Source organism: Lichenostomus cassidix, chromosome 1Aa (genome assembly GCF_008360975.1).
Source record: "Lichenostomus cassidix isolate B80296 chromosome 1Aa, HeHo_3.0, whole genome shotgun sequence".
Classification (NCBI taxonomy): domain Eukaryota; kingdom Metazoa; phylum Chordata; class Aves; order Passeriformes; family Meliphagidae; genus Lichenostomus; species Lichenostomus cassidix.
The window spans coordinates 51,835,412-51,855,991 of NC_139480.1; the positions used below are offsets into that span (position 1 = coordinate 51,835,412).

General features: G+C 47.2%; 2 protein-coding genes across 13 annotated transcripts in view; one reads left to right on the forward strand and one right to left on the reverse strand.

Moving 5' to 3' along the window:
- ARHGEF5 (Rho guanine nucleotide exchange factor 5) overlaps nucleotides 1-3,372 on the reverse strand; it is a 32,486-nt gene extending 29,114 nt beyond the window's left edge. For 2 of the 5 annotated variants that reach the window (XM_085048944.1, XM_085048940.1), the window contains exon 1: nucleotides 2,178-2,836. The gene's annotated coding sequence lies outside the window, so the exon portion shown is untranslated. Of the gene's footprint in view, nucleotides 1-1,549; nucleotides 2,138-2,177; nucleotides 2,837-3,233 lie in introns of those variants that run through there. The other 3 variants (XM_085048941.1, XM_085048942.1, XM_085048943.1) reach the window with 3 other exon arrangements.
- On the forward strand, nucleotides 2,876-19,971 carry LOC146443855 (uncharacterized). Of its 8 annotated transcripts, none has more exons than XR_014849338.1 (5): nucleotides 3,471-3,539; nucleotides 12,014-12,689; nucleotides 14,706-14,786; nucleotides 15,993-16,103; nucleotides 19,406-19,971. XR_014849338.1 is itself a non-coding variant. In XM_085048949.1 (2 exons), the coding sequence occupies exons 1-2, from the start codon at nucleotides 2,971-2,973 to the stop codon at nucleotides 5,539-5,541; spliced, it is 1,002 nt and encodes a 333-aa protein (XP_084905075.1). In that variant the 5' UTR covers nucleotides 2,876-2,970; the 3' UTR covers nucleotides 5,542-12,005. The 8 variants fall into 8 exon arrangements, 1 of the variants encoding a protein (XP_084905075.1); XR_014849340.1 differs by having other exon boundaries at nucleotides 12,014-12,345; XR_014849339.1 differs by having other exon boundaries at nucleotides 12,014-12,298; nucleotides 12,599-14,786.
- The last annotated feature ends 609 nt before the right edge of the window (nucleotides 19,972-20,580 follow it).

The following is a 20,580-nucleotide window of genomic DNA, read 5'->3' on the forward strand; positions in this document are numbered from 1 at the left end:
GATGACAACAGGCAGGCACAACAGCCTCTTTCAACAGCAGTGCCAGCTGAGAGCATTTGTGCAACCACAGCCTGTTTATCCAAGCACAGAAATGTAGGAACTGTATGTGTGACTCCCTCTGGCATCTAATCCTGCTGCTGGGAGAGGTGGTCCTCACCACACTTCTCATGCCCAGTGTCATGCTATACTTCTGCAGCAATCTCTCTGGCCACAAGGCAAGCTGATCCCACTTCTGTATTTTTTTGGTCAGGGAAGGGGGTTAATATTCAGCTGGAGCAGTGATCTGAGGCTGCTTGGTCACCAGAGCCCATCCCAGGGAAGCAGAAGGAGCTTGCAGTCAGGAGTGGATGAGAACTGGATCTTTCCTTCAGCAGCAGCCTGTTCTGCTGGATTGCTCATCAAGGGAAGCCCAACTCCAAGCGACACGAGTTATCCAATTAACAATTCCCGGGAAGCCCTGCCTGTACACAGACACCAGGTCAGGCACCCTCCACTGCTGCTCTAAATCACACCCATCACCAGGACTCCAGCTCCACCACTGCCTCTCCCCAGAAGGAAGAGCTCAGCACAGAGGCTTGCAGTACAACAGGCCATCTTTTAGCTAGAACGTGTCATCCTGGCAGCAACAGGCTCAGCCATCAGGTATGAAAACTCGTAGCAAGACTTTGTGGTTAGGAACCAGGCTGGACAGATGGAGATAAGAAATTAGCGAGGGTAATCAGCCATTGGAATAATTTACCTGGGGAACCAGTGCAGCCTATCACTCGATATCTTGAAATCAAGACTGGGTACTTTTCTAGTAGAATTTTGGATTCGATGCAGTGATAACCAGCTGGGAATGTAAATACCTGCCAGGGGTCAGGTGAAGGTATCTGTCCCCAGTTGGCCAATACTCCGAACATCAACTGCGTGATCACCTCAGGAAAGAGGGAAATAACCTCTCTGTACAGCCCAAGTGCCAACACAACACAGCACAACTGCATTTGCACTGAAGTCACTTCTGAGTACTTCATTAAAAGATTCAACAGGAGTTCAGTGAGGAGCTGCAAAGCGGAAAGGAATCACAAAACTTCCCAGGCATGACTACTGAAATAAACTAGCTGTGGATAATTTAGCCAAACAGTAACTAAGTAAACAACATCAACTGGAAAGATACCAGATGACAGAAGGCACAGTAACTCTTAGAATCAAACATCCATCCTTGGAAAAAAATGTGATTCCAATTAAGAATTTGAAATCCCTTGTGGGCCGTTTCTTAAATTTTGCCTGGAATAGCTATGGTCAGTGAATGTAATATGAATACAAACTAATTAAATAAAACAGCCCACTTTAAACAAGATTCTAAAGCAGATTACATTAAAAAGAAAAAAGAAGGAAAGAAAAAAACATCAAAAACTATAGCATAATTTGGCTCTTTCTTGCTAGAAATCACTTGCAATAAGTGAATGAGAAAGGATAAGACTCAACACAACCACCACAAGAACATCCATCTAAAGTTAGCAGGATGAAAGGAAAAAAAAGAAAACAGGCCTGTGGAACAGACTCTTACCGTCAAAACCTATCAGGATGCACAAGAGGTTCCCAGAGGAAGTATTTGTATCCCACTGTTTCAGACAGCAGGAGAACCAACCTCAAGCCCAGTTGCCTGCTGTCACGAGCGACTGGACTGTATAATCCCACTGAGATTCACCCAGCCCACGAAGCTGCTGTACAGGCAGGACAGGACAAATGCCACCCTTAATCACCAGCTGGCAAAATTAGGTTCTACACAGAAAACAGCTGAGCTGCTCCTAACATTAACAAAAACTAAGAATTCAGACTTGTTACAACTTCAAGTCTGATTTACAGATGCCTCCTCCTCGCCCAGCTCAGGTGCAGTTCTGAAATCTGGGTCACCCATACATTATTCCTCCAAACCAAGCCGCCTCCCTCCGGTGCAACCCTTTAAAAGGACTCTGCCCTTATCCAAGCCATCTCCAAGTCATTTAGGTTATGAGAAACTCCAAAACACCAGGGAATCAGGTCACAAAACTTCCAACAACACATTACAGATGTAGCTTTGGTCCAGAAGAAGCCAACGTGGGCACCCACATCCAGCAGCTCCCTGGTAAAGTCTGCACCAAGTCAACACTGATAAGCTGAACTCAGATCTCCTTCTCTGACCCCGTAATTCCTACCAGGTTTGATGCGGTCTTAGCCAATATCTGGGAATGAACGAAGCATCAAGCAAGGACAGACATGGGTGCTGGGAGGACGACGGGTCAGGTGAGAGCCGCGGGAGCTCCGAATCCCCCCCTGGCAGGTTGTCGGGGTCGCTGGGGTTGCCATCGGAGCCGCTGCGGTGGCCGGCGCTGCGGGAAGGAGGCAGGAAGCGAGCAGCAGGCAGGAATCTCGCCTTTCGTTCCTCTGCCTTCCCTCTGTGACAGGCCATAAAAGTCACGAGGCAAGGAAGAAAACAAGGAGGTGTCCAGAGTTCAAGAGCGGCACCCCCGCGACTCCCGAGCCGCAGCTCCCGGCGGGAGCTGAAAACCCGGCGAACACCGTGGGATCTCGCTCCTGCGTGGGAGGCACCATTTCTGCGGGAAGAGGCTCCTGCTGCCGCTTGGCAGCCGAGCCTGGGAGCGGGCCTGCGCTCCGGGCCCTCCCAGCTGCGGGCAGCGGGCGGGGGAGAGGGGGGCGGCGGGCGAGACGGGCGCTGCCGTCGGGGCACGGAGCCCCCAGCCGAGGACGCGGCCCCCACAGCCAAGGATGCGGTACCCCGGGGCTGCCCCGGGCCGGGCGGACCGGAGCCCCCTTCGCCGTGCCTTCGGGGCGCACCGGGGCTCCCGCAGCGCCCCCGCGGCGGCCGCGACCCCGCCGGGCTGCGCGCCCCGATGGCGCCGCTCCGCGCACCCGCGCCGGGCCCGCCGCGGGAGGAGCGACGCTCTCCTTCCCCGGAGATCCCTCCTCCCGTCCCCCTCGGGTCCTAAAATGGTGGGTCGGCCGCCCTCCCTCCCCTTCCTTCTCCCCCTTGTCCCGTCCTCCCCCCTCCCGCCCCGCGCTCCCGGAGCCCGCCCGTCGCCCCCGCCCCGGCCCCGCGGGGCAGCCGCCCCTCCGCCCGTGCCGGCCCGGGCTCCGCGGGGATCCGGCGCCAGGCCCGCGCCTCTCCCGGGAATACGGCACCGGCGATCCCGGGAACGCGGCACCGCCTCTCCCGGGAACACGGCAACGCCGCCCCCGGCGGCCGCCCTTACCTGCGCCGGGCTCACATGGCGGGGCCGGGGCCAGCGCTGCCCCCCCCGGCGCCCCTCGGCCGCCGCCTCGCCGCCGCCCTGCGCGGGGCCGCAGGTTTGTCATGAGTGCCGAGCGCGGCTCCAGGTGAGCCGGGCACACCTACAGGAAGGCAGGCGGGCCGCCCTGATTGGCGTGCGGGGCCGGCGGCCGCGCTCCGACGGCTCCGCGCCGGGGCAGGGCAGGGCAGGGCAGCCGAGGGGACACGGCGGCTCTGGCCGCGCTCCTGTCCCCGGCCGGACACAGCCCCCGACGCGGCCGAGCGGAAGGTATTCTCCTCGATTTTTCTTTTTTTTTTAATTTCGATAGTAAGACTATGGGTGAAGGTCCTAGCGGGAAAGCCACACGAGGAGCGGTTGAAGTCGCTCGGTTTGTTCAGCCTGGAGAAGAGGAGATTGAGGTCAGAGCTCCCAGCAGTTTTGCAGCTTCCTCCCGAGAGGAAGAGGAGGGCAGGCACTGATCTCTGCTCTCTGTGACAGGGACAGGACCCAGGGACAGCTGGAGCTGTGTCAGGGAGGGTTAGGGTGGATATCAGGAAAAGGTTCTTCCCCCAGATGGTGCTGGGCACTGAACAGCTCCCCAGGGAATGGTCACAGCACTGAGCCTGCCAGAGCTCCAGGAGTGTTTGGACAACTCTCTCAGGGATGCACAGGGTGGGATTGTTGGGGTGTCTGTGCAGGGCCAGGAGCTGGACTCAGTGACCCCTGTGGGTCCCTTTCAATGCCAGACGTTCTGTGATTCTGTAATAACCGTGACCCCCTCGGGTTTGGACACAGCTCTTGGTTGCTTTTCCTCTGGAGTGCACTTGACCCACCAGCCCAGCTGTCTAGACTAGCTTAAGATTCAGAGGTGCTTTTCTTTTTTGAAGCTTCCTTCATTACCCGAGTCTCTTGTTTACCCATTCCTTAACTTCACATGCATGACACTTTTATTTCTTCCCAACAGGCAGCCAGGGGTTTAAGGAAAAGTGTTGAGTTGTCCTAGGCTTTACAGGATTGTGGGATCCCAGGCAAGATTACAACCAAGATCATCCAATAAATGTAAATTAATGAAGCACATTAATTGAGAAGAAATTGAGCAGGACATGGGTAGAAAAACTCTGTAAGACTGCGTTAGAAATCTGAATCCACAGCTACAATTCCTGGGCATTTTGTCTCTCATAACTATACAGGTAAATTACCTGAGGAGCCTGTCTGCCTATGCTCAGCTATGGACTGAAAGGGGAGAGCACATCAGCTCCCAGTAAAGGGAATTATGTCCCTGTTTGCCAGTTTAACTGTCATGACAGGGGCACGCAGTCTGTAGGGAGATTTCCCACATGTGGGAGAGTGGCTCAGAGCCTGGCACAAAAAAAAAAAAAAAAAAAAAAGGCATAAATGAAGGGAAAGAAGAAAAGGGGAGGACAACTAGATACAAAGTAATATGTGTTTGGGATGTATGGGATTAGCAAGAGAAGGGGAAACACTGACACTGCTGATTATTGTAACAATGAAAAAAAAGGGGCAAGTTCAAAGGGTGTTTGGGGTTTTGGGAGATTTTCATTCCATGGCAAAATAAACAGTAGGTTGCTTCCTTCTCCACTGCCCCAGTTTCATTAATTGCATCAAAGATGCCTGATTGTGCAGAAAGGGATAGAGGATTTATGTGAGGGTGCACTCTGCCATGGTGGATACAGGTCTTTGCTAACCAAAAATGTGAAGCGTGCAAAGAATTATTCTAGACAGGCAGCTGAGGAAGGCATTACCTATATTATATATTCTGTCTGCTCAACCTGATATCCAGAGTTGTCTCTTTGCTAAGTCTGTTTTTTTTCCCTAATCTTTTCCCGAGGCTTGCAGGTGCGTATCCTCTAGGATGTGCTCTGAAGATATCAGGAAAAGAGAAAGAGGGAGCTTGGCTCAACCACCAGAGAAACCCCGCAGCCCACACCCAGGCAATCCCGACCCCTCCCTTCCCTGTGTGACTCGTGTGGAGTCTCCCAGGCAGGAAAACTCTCCTGGCACACTGAGAGCTCTCCCCAGCCAGCCACAGAGTCGTCCTCGTGCTTGCTGCTGCCTTCTGATTCAATTAGTCCTTTCACTCGTTTGTGTGGGTGCCTTCTTTCAGCAGAGTGGATCAGCTCCTGCAGCTGAGATTCCCATTCCACATCACTGCATTTACAGTCAACGTCCAGGAAAGGCATGCTTCAAATTCCCACAAGCCGAGAGACTGGGAAGCTGGCTCTGGATCGTGTCTCTCAGGCTGGTGTCAGACCTCTGGGACATCACATAAATAGCCAATGCTCATTCCTACTGCATTTTCTAAGTTCCTAGCAGCCAGCAGTGGGTTGGAGTTGGTCATCCCGACTGGAAAACTGCTCCTCTTCCATGCAGAAAAGGGCAGTTTATTTTCTGAGGTGGGCTTAACCTTTCACCTGTTTCCTCCCTCAGCCCACCAAACTCAGGGCTGCAGCAGCTGAGTGCTTGCTATGCCCCTTTCCCTTCAAGGACATACCTCCTTGGGGTGTATCCATATATATATATTCCTGGACATATATCCCTGGTATGTCCCTTCCCTGTAAAGAGGCCCAGAGCACCAAGAGCAGGGCCCTGCGCCCTGAAGTGCTCCTGCTTCCTGCAGTGCCTTGTGCTATCGTCAGGCTGAGGGGCAGCTGGGACATTAACCTCCCTCTCCCACATCCTCCTCGTAAACATCCCGTCCCGCTCAAGTCCTGTGCTGTCACATCCTCCCTGCTCTGCAGCAGACACTGTTCTGGGTTTGGTTCTGTGTGCAAAGCACACAGCCAGCCATGCCAAAATCCAGGCAGGCAGCAGGACAGAACCTGGCAGTAACTTGGCTCAGCTGCTGACATATCAGGACTGCAGAGGAGGGGAGATGTTTTCTTCTCAAAACTAGCAAAAATCATCTGCTTGAGCCTTCCCTGGAAAGCCAGTTTGCTTCCCTAGCAGCTATACCTTAGTCCAAGCAGCTGCAAACCTGTGTGTATGGCATGAAAAACCTTGGCAATAATGGAAAGGCACAGAACAGAGGGCTGTGAAGCTGAAGCACAGTAAGTTTACACAAGCAGCAAGTAAAACACCCATCCCCGGTGAGTCAGTCCTGGCCGTTTCCTTCATTTCCTCCAAGGCTTGCTGGGAACATCCAGCAGTAACAGCCCTTCTGAAATCCAGTCATCTCCTTTCCTGCCCCTTGTTTACAGCTTTTCCTCAGCAGGGAGAAGAGTCCCAGCCTCTCCAGCACTGCATTTTCACTGCAGCAGATGGAGAGAGGCGCAGACCCTGCCCTGGCCTCAGCTCAGCTTTGGTACCGCAGTGCTCTTGGTGCTTTTGTGGGTGCCAGCACCTTCCTGAGCTACAGCAGGTGTTGAGGCAAAAGAAAGTGTCACAGTTGCACAATTCACTCACATATTTTTTTTTAATATTGAATTCAGCTGTGTGATTGACAGAGGTTCTGTATTCCTACAGCCATGGCTTTGGATTTGGTCTGGTAGGGCAGAAAGGATGCCAGGGAGTATTATGTTGTTTTAAGTGTGCAAACCATCCCTCAAAGATGTGGGTTGGAGCTTCCCTGCTTCAGATTAAGGTGTATCTCATGCTCTGATTTCCCCACATGACAGCAGCTAGGGAGGAGGAGTATTTTTAGCTTTTGCTTCTTGGTTTGTTTACAGGAAGTCCTTAATTTGTGGGAGTGAGTTTGGGCCTGTCTTAGTCTGAGAATCTGCTTCAGTGGCAGTCGTGGATGCAGTTATAAGGGTGAACTCCTGCTGATGTCTGGCAGAGCCATCATTTATCCCAGGTGTTCAAGAAACTATGGACTCCACATGGACAAATAGTGATTTCTGGGATCTTTCCTGAAATTTGTTCAAGGGGATGTCCAGGGAGCTGTGACAGAAACATTTAGGAAAATACAGAACTGGGAAATTCCTTCAGGTGATATGATAGAAATGCTTTTCTATGTGAAACTAGTTATAAATCCACATTGCTGACATAACCTGAGCTAATAGCAGTAGCTCTGAGATGAAACCCATATTGTCAAAGAACATGAACATCCCGAGAGAAGCACAGACCAAAATGGGCTTCCCCTATTTCCTTCTCAAGTGCTTTCTCCTGGGAATCCCAAATAACTGCAGCCAACAAGTGACCTAGATGAAATGCTGTGTTTGCTTTTATGGAATAAAACCAGGGGCAAAATAATCTACCTAAATTATATATCTTTATAATTCTTGCTCAACCTCATCCACTTCTTTTCCATACGAAAAGCAGTTAAGGACTCTTTGTACAAATGGATACCTGCAAATGAGCCATGGAGAGATAATTTTATGTCATGGATTATCTACCAGCTACAGTGAGGGTCTGCTGGATGGATTAGGTATGAATGGGCCATTTAATGTGTTGTACAAATTTCTTCCAAAGTAATTGCAGTGGTCTGGCCTGATGAGCAAATTGGGCCATTGTCCTACACAGCCAAATTCCCCTTTTTTACAGGGTCTGCCAGGAAAATTGAAACAAATGCACAAGGCTGCAGACTGTCTTGAGACAAAGGCTGCTGTTAGAGGCACGAGGGTAAGGGGTGGTCTGGAGAGTCCCTGCCTGTCAGCCACGAAAGGTGGTAAAAGAATGTTTTTATTTGCACACAGCCTGTAGCCTGACATTGCCCAACAGTTCATTTGATGAGCTTCACACATACAAATGCTGGATTCGTTGTCCTTCCCTGATTTTGATGGAATTGAGGGTAGGAATGGCCAGTTTCAACTAGCAAAAGCAGGAAAAAACACCTCAGATGTTACTTCAGTTTTGCTGAGAGTATAAATAATGTCAGCTGAGGAGAAGGCAAGACAAACTACGGCTCATTGCGTTAGGTACAAACCAAAGAAAGAAGAAAAAAAATCCCCACAGTGTATCTACTGCTCAGGATTTCACATGAATAACTGCAGCAAAACATGACTCAAAACTTCACATCCGTTTCTTTAAATACTGTTTTTCAAAAGACAGAAGGAAATAGCTTAAAAGTTAGTCCCATTAAATTCAAACCCTTTTATTTGGGATTAATAAAATAGGGATTTCTTGCACAAGCAAGAAGCTCCTTTGAATAAATAGTGGGGGGAAAAGGAGCTGTGCTAAAGGTGTTACATTTTCTGAAGCAGTTATCCAACCTTTAATGATACATACTGTGGTTAAAGCATTCTGTTTCCTGCTCACCATTAGCATTTGGCAACTCAGTGATTGGAATTTTCAGTGGACTAGTAGTAAGCTCTTACATTTTCAGGAGGATTTCCCTCAGCCAGAGTAACAAAAATTACATTTGATATTCCTAATGCAGTATTACATCACAGTCTTTGCTTCCTGTTGAATATATGGCTTTTTAAGCCCTATTCCCACCTGATTAATATATGGAGATTTATATGGAAGTGTCCATGCAGGTAAATAACATGAGCTTGAGTTACAAGGGATTTATTTTTTCCAAAATATATGGAAAAATATGCAGGAAATGGATGGTTTATGACCAAGACTATTAATGAGGGCACTCTTTGGTACTTTACACTGAATGGCAGCAGAGGTGTCTTTTATTGAATAAAACCATTTCAGTAATTTCTGGCCTTGAGTCCACACACATCAGGAGGTCCATGGGCTACCTGAGGAGGATCCACAAAAAATACTCGGGGAATAAAAGGAAATATCTGTAAACAAAGATCCAAAAAAAATAAAAGCAGATTGGAAAACCCCAGTGCTTCATACTATTAAAGATGCCTCCAAAAGAACAGAAAGACATTATTGAGAATAAAACGTGTATTGGGGGAACGAGTGGTCAGACAAAGAGGAAGATAGGAAAGCTTTCAATGGGCATTGCCTCAACTCCATCATCCAAAGTTTTAATTTTTGGCAATACAGGATCACAACATTGGTCTTGCTATCCAGAAATACAACAAACAAATTTTGAAAAATCTGAATGAGAACCAGTTATGCAAACGTTACCAAACAGCTGATTTTTTTTGCAGCAGACAATTTAGGCAATTGCAAGCTCAGGTAAAATTTTAAGGAAATCTTTGGGCTTATCCTTTTAATACCCTGAGATGCTCCATGCCAAGGATACCCCATGTTGCTTGTTCTTGGCAGGTGTGTCTCTCAGACTGAAATCCCAGCTGCAGCTCCCAGGGAGCCTTTAGGATGCAGCTCTTGGTTTCCTGTGGCGCTTTCCATTTCTGTGCTGTGTGATTCTGAACACTGTAAAAAGCTGGATTTTCCCCCAAATCCTGCTGTGATCCTTCTGTTGCAGCTAAATCCTTGAGCAAATCTGAAGCAGAGCCCTCATACTGCAGTAAATTATTTCCCAGCTCACACCATCTTTCATATCCATGTGCAGGTCATTGCTGGATTGGAGTGTCAGCCTTGCCCTTCACCTGCACCTCACACACTGAGTTTCCCCTCCTTCCTTAGGACTGAGACAAAGCATAAAGAGAGAGGATCCAGGATAATGATATTTTTTTCATTTTCCCCTTTGAGAAGTCCATGAGAACATTACTGGGACTCTTAAAATACTTCCACTCCACTTGCTAAAGAACAAACTTCATCGGAGTCTTCCTTCTCTCATCTCTGTGGGCACTGATGGCAATAACTTAAGTTGTGGGGAAAGAGGTGTGACATTAAAGGCCTGTCTAGAAAGGATCCTGACAACAAACCAACCAATTCACTGGCAGCACATCTAGAACACTTCATTCTGCCTTTCTGTTTTGTTCAGATTCAGGTAGGCCACTTACCCTGTGATCGTTTCTTCAGGCTTTCTGCTCCAGCTGTGAACTCTAGAAATAAATTGCTGTGAGGGCAAAGTGGAAAACCGAGTCACACCTAGAAAACTCAGGTTTTTCCACCTGAGTGTGTGCAGCCAGGTGGGAGGATGACACTCAGCAGCTTTCCCCTGTGCTCAAAACAGCTGCCTCTGCCCCAACCCCATCCTGCCCATCCCTGCATGCTCGGAAACCACTGTGCCAGGAAGTTGCTTCTTCCTAGCTGAGATCTTCAGATGATAATGGCCATTTAAGTGTTGTTCCTTGTGGTGTAGGTCAGTAGTAATGACTCAGTCCAGCCCTTCACTTTCCTTCCTCTTGCTGGCTAGACACAAAACCCAGCCCACAAATTAATCTGTCCCAATCACCAATAAAGAGGATTCCCTGCTCATTAAAAAATTGCACACAGAAGTCCTTAGTTTGCAGTAAGGTCCTCTTAAATAGCTGTGAAATCAAGCACTTAAAAGTTCACAAATCCCAGATTCTCCCTGCATTCCAAATGTGGTGTCTGGCATTCTGTTTTGGTTCTCCTGGTGGATGGAATTACACACAGTAATGTAACTTTTAACGAGATAAACATAGTAATTTCTCATCAGCTTAGTTTTCGCAGAGGAGGGTAAACAAAGCTGAAATGTATTTTTGCCTGAGTCCTGGAGGTGGAGATCTCTAAGCCTGGCTGTGTGATAGTACAGTGCCCTCTCATGGGGAGCTGTTCCCGATGCTGTTTCCTGGCTGCATCCAGGGGAGAGAACATGAGCACAAACATCATTCTGTTTGTTGGCGCTGCTCCTGTCTGTTGGTTGTTGTCACACCAGCAGGTTTGGAAAGCAACTTCCCTTTTTCTCCCTCAGATAGTTTGTGTTAAGGCTTACTGTAAGAATGTTCAAGCAACATCCATAATTTTATTGTAATTTCAGCTTCTTTTTTTTTTTTTTAAATAAAATCCCCATTATTTTAGCCACCATGGGTGGCTGGAGGCCCTTAACTTGAGTCCTGTAACTAGATAACAAATCTCATAATAGAAAAATGAGCACACATTCCTGGATCACCTCCACAATGCTGGCCTGTGTTATACCAAGAGAGGATTCCCTGTGCTCCCCACTCCTCTCAGTTCTGGAAAAAGCAACCCTTCCCATAGGATGGATTGGAAAGATGGATGTGAGCTTGCAGAGAAATACAACTATGCCCACAGGGTGGGGAAGCATTGTTTGTTTGGAGCTCTGGTGCTGTTGTTGGAAGGGCAGACTGAAGCAGGATTGTTTCCTATGAGCAAAGGCACATTTCTCATGAATTGGGCTTTTGTCCTTAACACACAAAAAGGGCCTTTTTTGTGATTCACACTGTGTGATATTTTTAGTTTTCTTTGCATTTAGTTAAGAACGGCACAAGAATAATACTGCAAATCAAACATAAAAGCAAAATGACCCTATAAAAAGAGTGGGGTTTCTGCCTCAGGAAAAAAAAACTTGCTGTAGTACTTTGGAGGCTCAGAGTGGCTGTGATAGGGGCCACATCCTTGTCCTGTGGTCAACATGCATTTGTCACAGACTCTTTTCCTCTTCTGAAATTTTCACACCTCCTGGGACACGTGAGCTGTAGTCCCCAAGGAGTCGGAGAGAGAATAAAGAAACAAAGACCAAAAGGATGTTTAAAAGTTACCTTGTCACAGCTGTAAGTCAAAGTGCTGGAATGCCTTCCTGGCAGGACTCACAGGGAGCACATTCCATTCAGGAATTTTCACATTTCTTGCTGAGTAAGGAAGGGGTGAATCCTGGCTCCAGCTCTTCTCACAAGGAGCCAACAGATCAGACTTTTCTCTGGTGTCAACCAGCTGATCTGAGTCAGGTCAGAATTCCCATCAAAATCCTTTCCACATATATGCCATATGGGAATATGCCTAGATTGTTTCAGCTTAGTTACCCATTCAACAACTCAAAAAACCCCTAACTCTTTTTATTTTAGGTACTTCATTAAATAAGATGTTCTGATGGACTGGGAAGGCCTGAATGCCTCTCTGTCTTGGGAATATTCTCTGCAGTGGATCCCAAAAGAACCATATTGTCTGGATTTTTTTCCCAGTGTCTGAGGTATCTTACAGCCCTATATCATCAGATAGTGGAGAGATGACTCTATAACCTTGCTGTGGGACTGGCCCAGCCCACGAAGATTTCAACAGGAATAAAAATGCTCCAATATAAAGTGGCTGCTGCTTCTCTGCATGGGAGCAGGACATAACAGAGGAGAAAGGTTGGTTGCAGGAAGGAGGTGCCACGTGACAGAAATTGCATTAAAAGGTCTTGCCAGCATTTACCTGCTCAACAACTGCAAGGCAGTTTCTTTGAGAGGAAAGATCAAAGTTTTCTATCCAAATGATATTTTGAATTTAAATGCCTGCGTTGAAATCAGGACTTGTAAATCTGTAGTAGCTTTGTTATCCAAATGCTAAACTTTTTGCTCATCACCCACATGTTTAATGATCCGTGCAACATGCATGGATGGTTTTCAGTCTATTTTTGAAAAGGGTAGATGGATTTTTGCTTTCCATAGGCTGAGGGATAGCTTGGCAGTCCATCCTCTACTGAGAGAGCATGGTGATGTCTGGTTAACTGCTGCTGCAGGGGGTTTCACAACCTCCCAGGTAATCTTTTCCAGCTCTGGCTTACTCAGAGAAAGTTTCTGCAACATCTAGTCTTTCTCTATGCTCCCATCTTCTTTTCTTTCCTGGAAATTAACTTGGTTAGATCTTATCTCTGTTCTTCCAGCAGCATAAACACTGCCTCTCTTAACAGCAACCTCTCGTGTACTGCAGCTACACTCTCGTGTTCTGCCCTATTCCAGCCTTCTTCTCCAGACTCAATAACGCCAGTTCTGTGCCTTCTTCCCAGAGGTTGTTTTGCAAACCCCTTATCACAGGACAGACGGGAGCAGCCTGGCTCTTTGCTGTCCCCTGTCCCGTGTCCGCGGTGGCTCCTTCGCCCCGTTCCCTGTTCCCGGTGGCTTCCCGCGGTGGGGCTGGCAGGATTCCCATGTGGGTGTGGGGGTTCCTGCCAGGCCAGGTGCTGGGAGCAGGTGCCAGGCCCCCGGGCTTGCTGAGCACAGGAACCAGCATGTGCAGCTCGCTCCCCGTGCATCCCGGCCCTGCCAAGGAACCTCAGTCCCCACGGCACTTCGCGGCTCTCTCCGCCATTCCCAGGTGTAGGAAAGTCGCCAGTGCTCACCTCAGGGGCTCCCAGATCATGGGATCAAAGAATGGTTTGGGTTAGAGGGGACCTTAAAGCTCATTTCATTCCAAACCCCTGCCATGGGCAGGGACACCTTCCACTATCCCAGGTTGCTCAGAGCCACATCCAGCCTGGCCTGGAACACTGCCAGGGATGGGGCAGCCTCTGTGCCAGGGCCTCACCACCTTCACAGTAAAGAATTCCTTCCTGACATCCAATCTAAACCTCCTCTCTGTCAGTGTGAAGCCATTCCCCCTGTCCTGCCACTCCAGGCCCTTGTCAATTGTCTCCATCTTTCTTGCAAGCCCCCTCTACATACTGAAATGCCCATAAGGGCTCCCTGGAGCCTTCTCTTCTCCAGGCTGAACAACCCCAGCTCTCTACACTATTCATCATAGGAAAAGTTAATTAATTTCTGATTGGTTTCTGGTAATCTGCTTTGGAGATGCTCTTAGGCAAAAGAGGTTTCCATCTTGTAAGGAGTGTGAGCATTTCAGGAGCTCCTAAGGAGGAAGGGCTGCCAAAGAGCAGATGTAAATCCTCTCCTTCATTTCAGGAGCACCAGCTTCCAGGATCACTTGGAGTTCTGTAACCTCCTTGTACCAGCTGCTTCAGTGGACAGCAATGGAAATCCTGGTCATGCAGAGTGTTACAGAACCAAATCCTTCCAGTCTAAAGACCCCAAACAGTATACACAGCGCTCATTAGCACCAATTGTCTAATTAGTACTTCATGATAAAATTGGTGCATTCTGCTGTCATTCATTTCACTCTCTTCCCAACACCCCTCTCCCCCAAATCATTCTTACATCCCTCCCGTGTTCCCAAAAGTTTCAGAGGAGCATTGATCCCTGGCTAGAGGAGCAGTGATCCCTGGATATAGGAGCATTGATCCCTGGATATAGGAACCTGCTCATCTTTGATTCCTCTAGTGCTTGTATTTGATTGAAGTGAGACAGCTGGTTCCTAATGGGGGGGGGGCTGACAGTGGGATAAAAAGGTCTTATTTCCTCCAGAAACTAGTGAAAAAAACCCTCCTTAAGCTTGTCAAAAGTATACCACCAAATTAACCCCCAAATCTGAAAATCTGTATTAATAGGGTCAAATAGAGCTTCTGAGCTGTCTCTGATTTTGAAACTTGTGGGGAGAAATGGGCACTGTTAGGTGATGATTCACCTGACCTGGTTTAGGTGTCTACCTTAGGAATAGGTGAATCATGCCCTAGAAATGCTGCTTCAGTATTTGAAAAAGGGGCTTTTCTTATTTTGTTTGATGACCTATTCTCAGTTTGTTATTACCTATAATATTTTGAAATCATTTAAATTTTCAATACAGAGTTAATCTTCGCTCAGGTTGAGGATGGGCTGATAATACATCTTTCTCTGAGAACTGTGGTTTCAAAAAACCAGCAGTTTCACTCCTGTGATTTTGCAGTTTGTCTTCTGGAAGGGATGTGTGGAGTAGAAATGGAGAGGCTGTAAGACCAAAGAAGACAGAAGCCTAGAGGGGAAAAAGGTGAGCAAGTCAGAATCTGAAACAACACAGCCAGGAAACACAGATGAAGTGGTTTCTCTAAAAAGCTTGTTTGTTCAGTTAGAGGGAAAGGGAATTTGTGTATGCATAGCTGTAGTTTTACTAACTGCATATAAAAAAGGCAGATTAATTTATTGCTCACAATATCCAATATCATTATATTAGATATTGTACTATACCAGGATACACTGTTATAGATTTTATATGTTTTAGACTCCAAATCTAAGTGCAGAGCAGCTTGACAGAACAGGGCCTGTGTAAGGGAAGTGGAAAGTGGTGGAATAAATACCTTTTTCTTACATCCAGTGACCTAGCTTGTTAAAGTTGCTGAGACAACTCTAACCCTTCGGTATAGCTAAGAAACACTTGAAGATGGCTCCTCTCTTCAGGGATGGTCCCCTAATGCCCCTAATGTAAAGATTAACTCAGTGGGATGTAGACCTGAGCTCTAATTCATGTTCTTGGGGTTGTCTCCCAACCCTAGGCCAGGTTTAGAGGTTCTTCATCACAGACATTTTATTCTCTTTTGTGTTTGGCTTTTCCTCCCACTGAGCCTTTGTCAAGAGCAACTAATGAGCTGCATTCAGTGTCCTTTTTCATGTATAGTCTTATGAAAGCTGTATTTAAAAGTGGAAATGTGTTCATAAACTTATGAAAAAGGTGATAGACTGAGGTATAGAAGTAATTTAATTGGGCAGAAGACAGAACTTCATTTACAGCAGATGAACATGCTGTTATTTAAAGTAAGCAGCATCCAAGCTATTCATGGAATGGCATTTGTCTTCAATAAATATTTTACATAATACATGCAAGTTATTCATGGAATGGCATTCATTTTTCATAGAATTTTTATGTAATGCTGACCCCTTGGGACCCACAGGAACTAAAGATTTGATAACAATGTGGTCTCTCATTTTCTGTGATTTCGAACTCAGAGGCTACAAAAGTGGTTGGAATGGGAAGGGTTTTTTTTCAATTCCAGACCCCCTGAACATTTCCAACATTTCCATTTCAACTGCTGTACATGCAGGCCTACCAAAAAACCTTTGCCTTCCTTTGTGACCTCCCCAAAATGTCAGCAGCTTATAAATTGGGAATTAGCAGTGTGTCTGTGATGACTTCAATTTTGGGAGGTATGGGATGCTATTTTAAAGCATAACATAATTGTGGGGGCTTTCTTTGTTGCAGGTACTGATGACAAATTCCCCTGGAAGCTCAGATATTATTCCCTGGAAAAAATGAGTGTCAGGAGCCTGGTTATGGAGCCATGGGGCCATTTATGGACAGCCTTTGCTGGAGGTGAGTGTAGGGCACAGCAAAATTCTGTCAGGAGGAGCAGAAGATATTTTTCCTACTGAGTCATGGCACTAAGCATGCTTTTTACAATTATTTACGGTGAAATTCAGTGGAAGAATGAATCAGGTAATTGGTATTTAATCTGAACCAGAGTTGTGAAACTGTGCAGGAGGGAGGTTGCCATGATGATGTGTATCATCCAGGGAAAACATGTCCTTGTGCTTACACCTTTCCTTGTATTTCTTCTTGCTTATGCAGAAAACCTGTAGGTGTAATAACCTGCAAGACTGAAAGGCTTTTAAAAACTTCTTACATGAAATTACTGCTTGTCATCCCTAGATGCAATTCTGAGAGAAAAAAGCACCAGTATTTGCACAGCTTTTTAATTTCCTGGGACAGCCCCACAATAAGCAGTGGCTTTGTGCACGTTTTCAGAGTGCTGCTGCAGCCACAATCATCATAAAGAAAAGAAAACACACAAATGAACACGCCAAGTAAGATGGCTTGTGGTTTGACTTGATGACCTTACAGGTCTTTTCCAGCCTAGAAGGGTCTGAGTAGTTTTGTTTGACCTCACTGTGGCCTTGCAGTGCCTGAAGGGAGCCTGCAGGAAAGATGGAAAGAGACTCTTGACTAGGGCCTGGAGTGACAGGACAAGGGACAATGGCTGCACACTGACAGAGAGCAGGTTTGGATTGGATATTGGGAAGAAATTGTTCCCCGTGAGGGTGCTGAGGCCCTGGCACAGGCTGCCCAGAGAAGCTGTGGCTGCCCCTGGATCCTTGGAAGTGTTCCAGGCCAGGTTGGATGTGGCTCTGTGTGGCTAGCACAGGTCTTTCCCGTGAGAACATTCTGCTGTGTTTTATAAACAAAGATAAAGTTTGGATGTTTTTTAAACAGTGTCTCGAGATTTGGACAGTTCAGGCCTGGCCAATCAGGCCTAGGGGGAGGTTTCTGGCTGACCAATCTGGGCGACCTCTGAAAAGTCTATATATATTGAAATCAAAATAATAAACTTCCTCTTTCTTGCCACACTGAGAACTTGGGTCCTTTTCTCTGCTAGCAGCTCAACGGCGACAGCTCTGAGCAACCTGGGACAGTGGAAGGTGTCCCTGCCCGTGGCAGGAGCTGGAACCAGATGACCTGTAAAGGTTCCTTCCAACCCAAACAATTCCATGATTCTATAAATCTTTTATGCACTTCTGCCTTTGGATGGAGCAAAGTCCTCATGGAACAATGTCCCCACCATTCCTTGCCCACAGCAGCAGTTGCTCAGGGACCTCAGAGAAGCAGCATGTTACATATACTTCAGTGAGTGATTTTAATTGACTAAATAGATTTTTTTACTTCTGAATAAATGCCTAAATTTTTAATTATGCCTTCGGTCTTTAAATTATGTGTCAGAATTACTCTCGTTTTGTAGAGACCAATATTTGGCATGTGTCTCAGGCATGGTTTTTGTCCACTGTAAACACATTTTGCGCACTTTGGGTAGCTGCTCATGGCTGGTGTCTGGCAAATTTTGATCTCTACAGGATTTGACCTTTAAATGTACAATCTGGCCAAACTACAACAGGTAAAGAAGCTTGAGGAACCCTGGCTGCTTTGCCTGCCAGCATCCCTGCATCCAGCTTGCCTTGATTCATGCAGAAAGGCGCAGCTGAACCAGACACAGTGCCATTTCCTTTCTGTGGCACAGACTTGGGAAGTTCCCTAGGCTTTGTTTCTTGCGTAAGAAGTAAGACAGGGAGCTGTAGAGAGGTTTAACTAAGTGCTGCCAGACATTTAGAGCAATCATTCATGATTGTGGTTTCCCATTTGGTACCAGTGATGATTAAACTCAGCTAAGCCTCTCCTCCTCTTCCCTCAAACATTCTCCTCCTGTCACACTGACACAGCTGTTCGTGCGTCTGCACAGTGGATTGGATCAGGAACTGATTCAGCTAAAAATAACCAAGGGTAGAGTGGGAAACTATTACTCTGCAGCCACTGAATTTTCAGTCTGCACTCAGAGCTGCACTGGCACTGTGAGCAGAGCTCAGGTGAAGTGACCATGAGGACACACAGAAGAGGGGATGAGGCTTTTGGAAGAAAGGGAGGTGGAACCAGAGCTTCAAGGGGATGAGCGGAGTAGTACAAACCTGGCAGTGCCACTTCCCAGAGGTACTTAGCCAGAGCTGAGCACTGATTCCAGCTGTGACATCTGCTTGGAGAAGATTCACAAACTGAACTCACTCTGCACATACTCCTCGTGTGCAAAAAAGGGCACATTTCTGTTTAATGCCTTTGTTTTGCTTTCTGTTAACTCCCTGCTGCTCCCCGCAGGCTCCTGTTTGATGGCATGGATGGCATGGTGGAAACACCAACTTAAAGAATCGTGGAGCTCTGGGGATGTTTGTTACCACCCTCCCCAGATGCAGTTTTCCCTCACCTGTGGCAGCCCTGCTGCTCATGGAGCTGTGCTGAGCACTGGATCGGGGAAGCAATGCAAGTTAAAAACAACCCAGTGGGGTGGCTGGGAATGGCAAGAGCTTCAGCCATCCAGAATAACCTGCTGTCACAAATCAGCGAGAGCTGTTTGCCACTGCAGGATGTCATGAAAACCCTGCCTTGGAGATCCCTATTTAGGACAAGGAATATGAACCTTTTAGCCAGCTGGAGGATCCTTGGGAATGAGGAGGCAGGAATCCTTTTCCCATGTTCATAAGGGACACGACAGCAAACCTCACTGTGCCCAAATGGCAGCACAAAACATCTTCACACAGGCTTTGCTTTAGCAGTTCTTCACTTGATGCTTTTGAAACAGAAGTTCGTGGTAGTGTGTGCTGTTCAGCTGATGGATCTTCTTTATTCTGTGGATTAGGGAGAAAGCTACCAGGATTTTTAATGGCTGGAAGGGTACTGCAGATATGGGGGCTGTGCTATCACCAAGAAAGGGAATAAAAGAGCCTTCTCCACAGACAGCTTCATGGTACAGTGAAGTAACAATCCGTGGATGCATTCCAGAGGAGGATGTTTTCCTCTTCTTCTCTGCTCTAGAGAAACAATGCCACTGCTGTGATGCACCAGCACTAACCTACATGATCACACCAGCAGTGACATCATTTTCACCTCCTCACAGACTTGGAGGAAGCATCTGTAATTAGTCATTCTCTCTTGTATTCCAAGCTGTGTCTGGCTTTCTTCTGGCATCTCTCTTCAGTTCATGGTTCATGCCTCCTGGGTTGAGTATTTTTAAGTACCAGTCATTTCCTTTTTCTCTCCCTCCTACTTCTGACTTGGCACTTCACTGCTTCTATCCCCAGGAATACTCCTGCTGGGAGACTTCAGCACTGATGGCAAAGGGGATGAATCCAGAGACTCAGAGCCTGAGGAATTTCAGGATCTTCTCAGGTTACATTTACAGAGAAAGGAACTCACTTTCTCTCCACATGCATTAGTGGCTCTGGTGGAAGATGCAAGTGAAACCCACAGTCACATTGGCAGCTACATCCCAAATTAGCCAAATGAAATCAAGTGCCTACAGCTTACAGCAGGATGTGGCTGCCCTGAGGTAAATCCTGAGTATTTTCACACCAAGCCCTGTCCTCACAACAGCCCTGACAGGTAACATCCACGCTGGCCATGCCAGGGAATTTGGATTCAAGGGTCCAGAACAAATGCCATCATGTTTTGCCATCTTCTTTCACCTCTCTAAGAATATGACAACTTGTGTTCATTATTTTAATTCTTCTTTCTCTGGACACAGGAAAAATGTTCTGTTTCACCCTCTTGCTCCCCACATTCCCATTGCTGCTTCTCTTTTTCCAACAACTGTCAATGTGTACATTTTTTTTTCAACAAAGCCTTCTGTGATTCCTGTTTCACCCCATGTTCACATACAGGCTTGATCATACATCCAAAGAATTGGGAAGATGCCTGAAATCCCTCCAGTGCATACTATATGTAAACTCTGTTTTTCCTGTTCTGCTTGGTATTTCTGCCTGAAGGCATCGGGAGAAATCCAAAGGTCATCTGTTAAAGAAATCAGGCAAGAAAAGCAAGCAGGTGACCAGCAAAGAGGCACCTCCTTAAGCACAACAGCCAGGTGCAGAGCTGTGGGAAGAAACTTCCCAGTCCTGTACTGGAAAAGATCTGCTAAGGCTGGGAAGAGCAGCAGAGTGACTGCAAGAAGTACGGAAAGCAAAAGAAAATGGAAGTGCAGGTATGAAGGATAAATTACTTGGGGGGGGGGGTGCTGAGAGTGGTGACCCTTGTCCCATGCAGTGTTATCACCTCCAAATCACATTTCCCCAGCAGCTTTAGGAAATCAACCCCGCTCAGTGTTCCTTCCCAGCTGTTCATCCCATTTCAGTCTCTTCCGCTCTCCCTTCCCCTCACGTGGGGTTCAACCATTCACCTCTGCAATGGCAAAATGCTTTGGGACACCCTGACTTTGGCTGTGTTGCCTCTTCTGGCCTCCCTTTGCTCAATCTCAGGA

Bases quoted from the DNA above. Each gene is read 5' to 3' on its own strand.
- LOC146443855 (XM_085048949.1), top strand. From the start codon at position 2,971: ATGGTGGGTCGGCCGCCCTCCCTCCCCTTCCTTCTCCCCCTTGTCCCG. The intron at 3,540-5,108 runs GTATTCTCCTCG...CGAGGCTTGCAG, and splicing joins CCGACGCGGCCGAGCGGAAG to GTGCGTATCCTCTAGGATGT.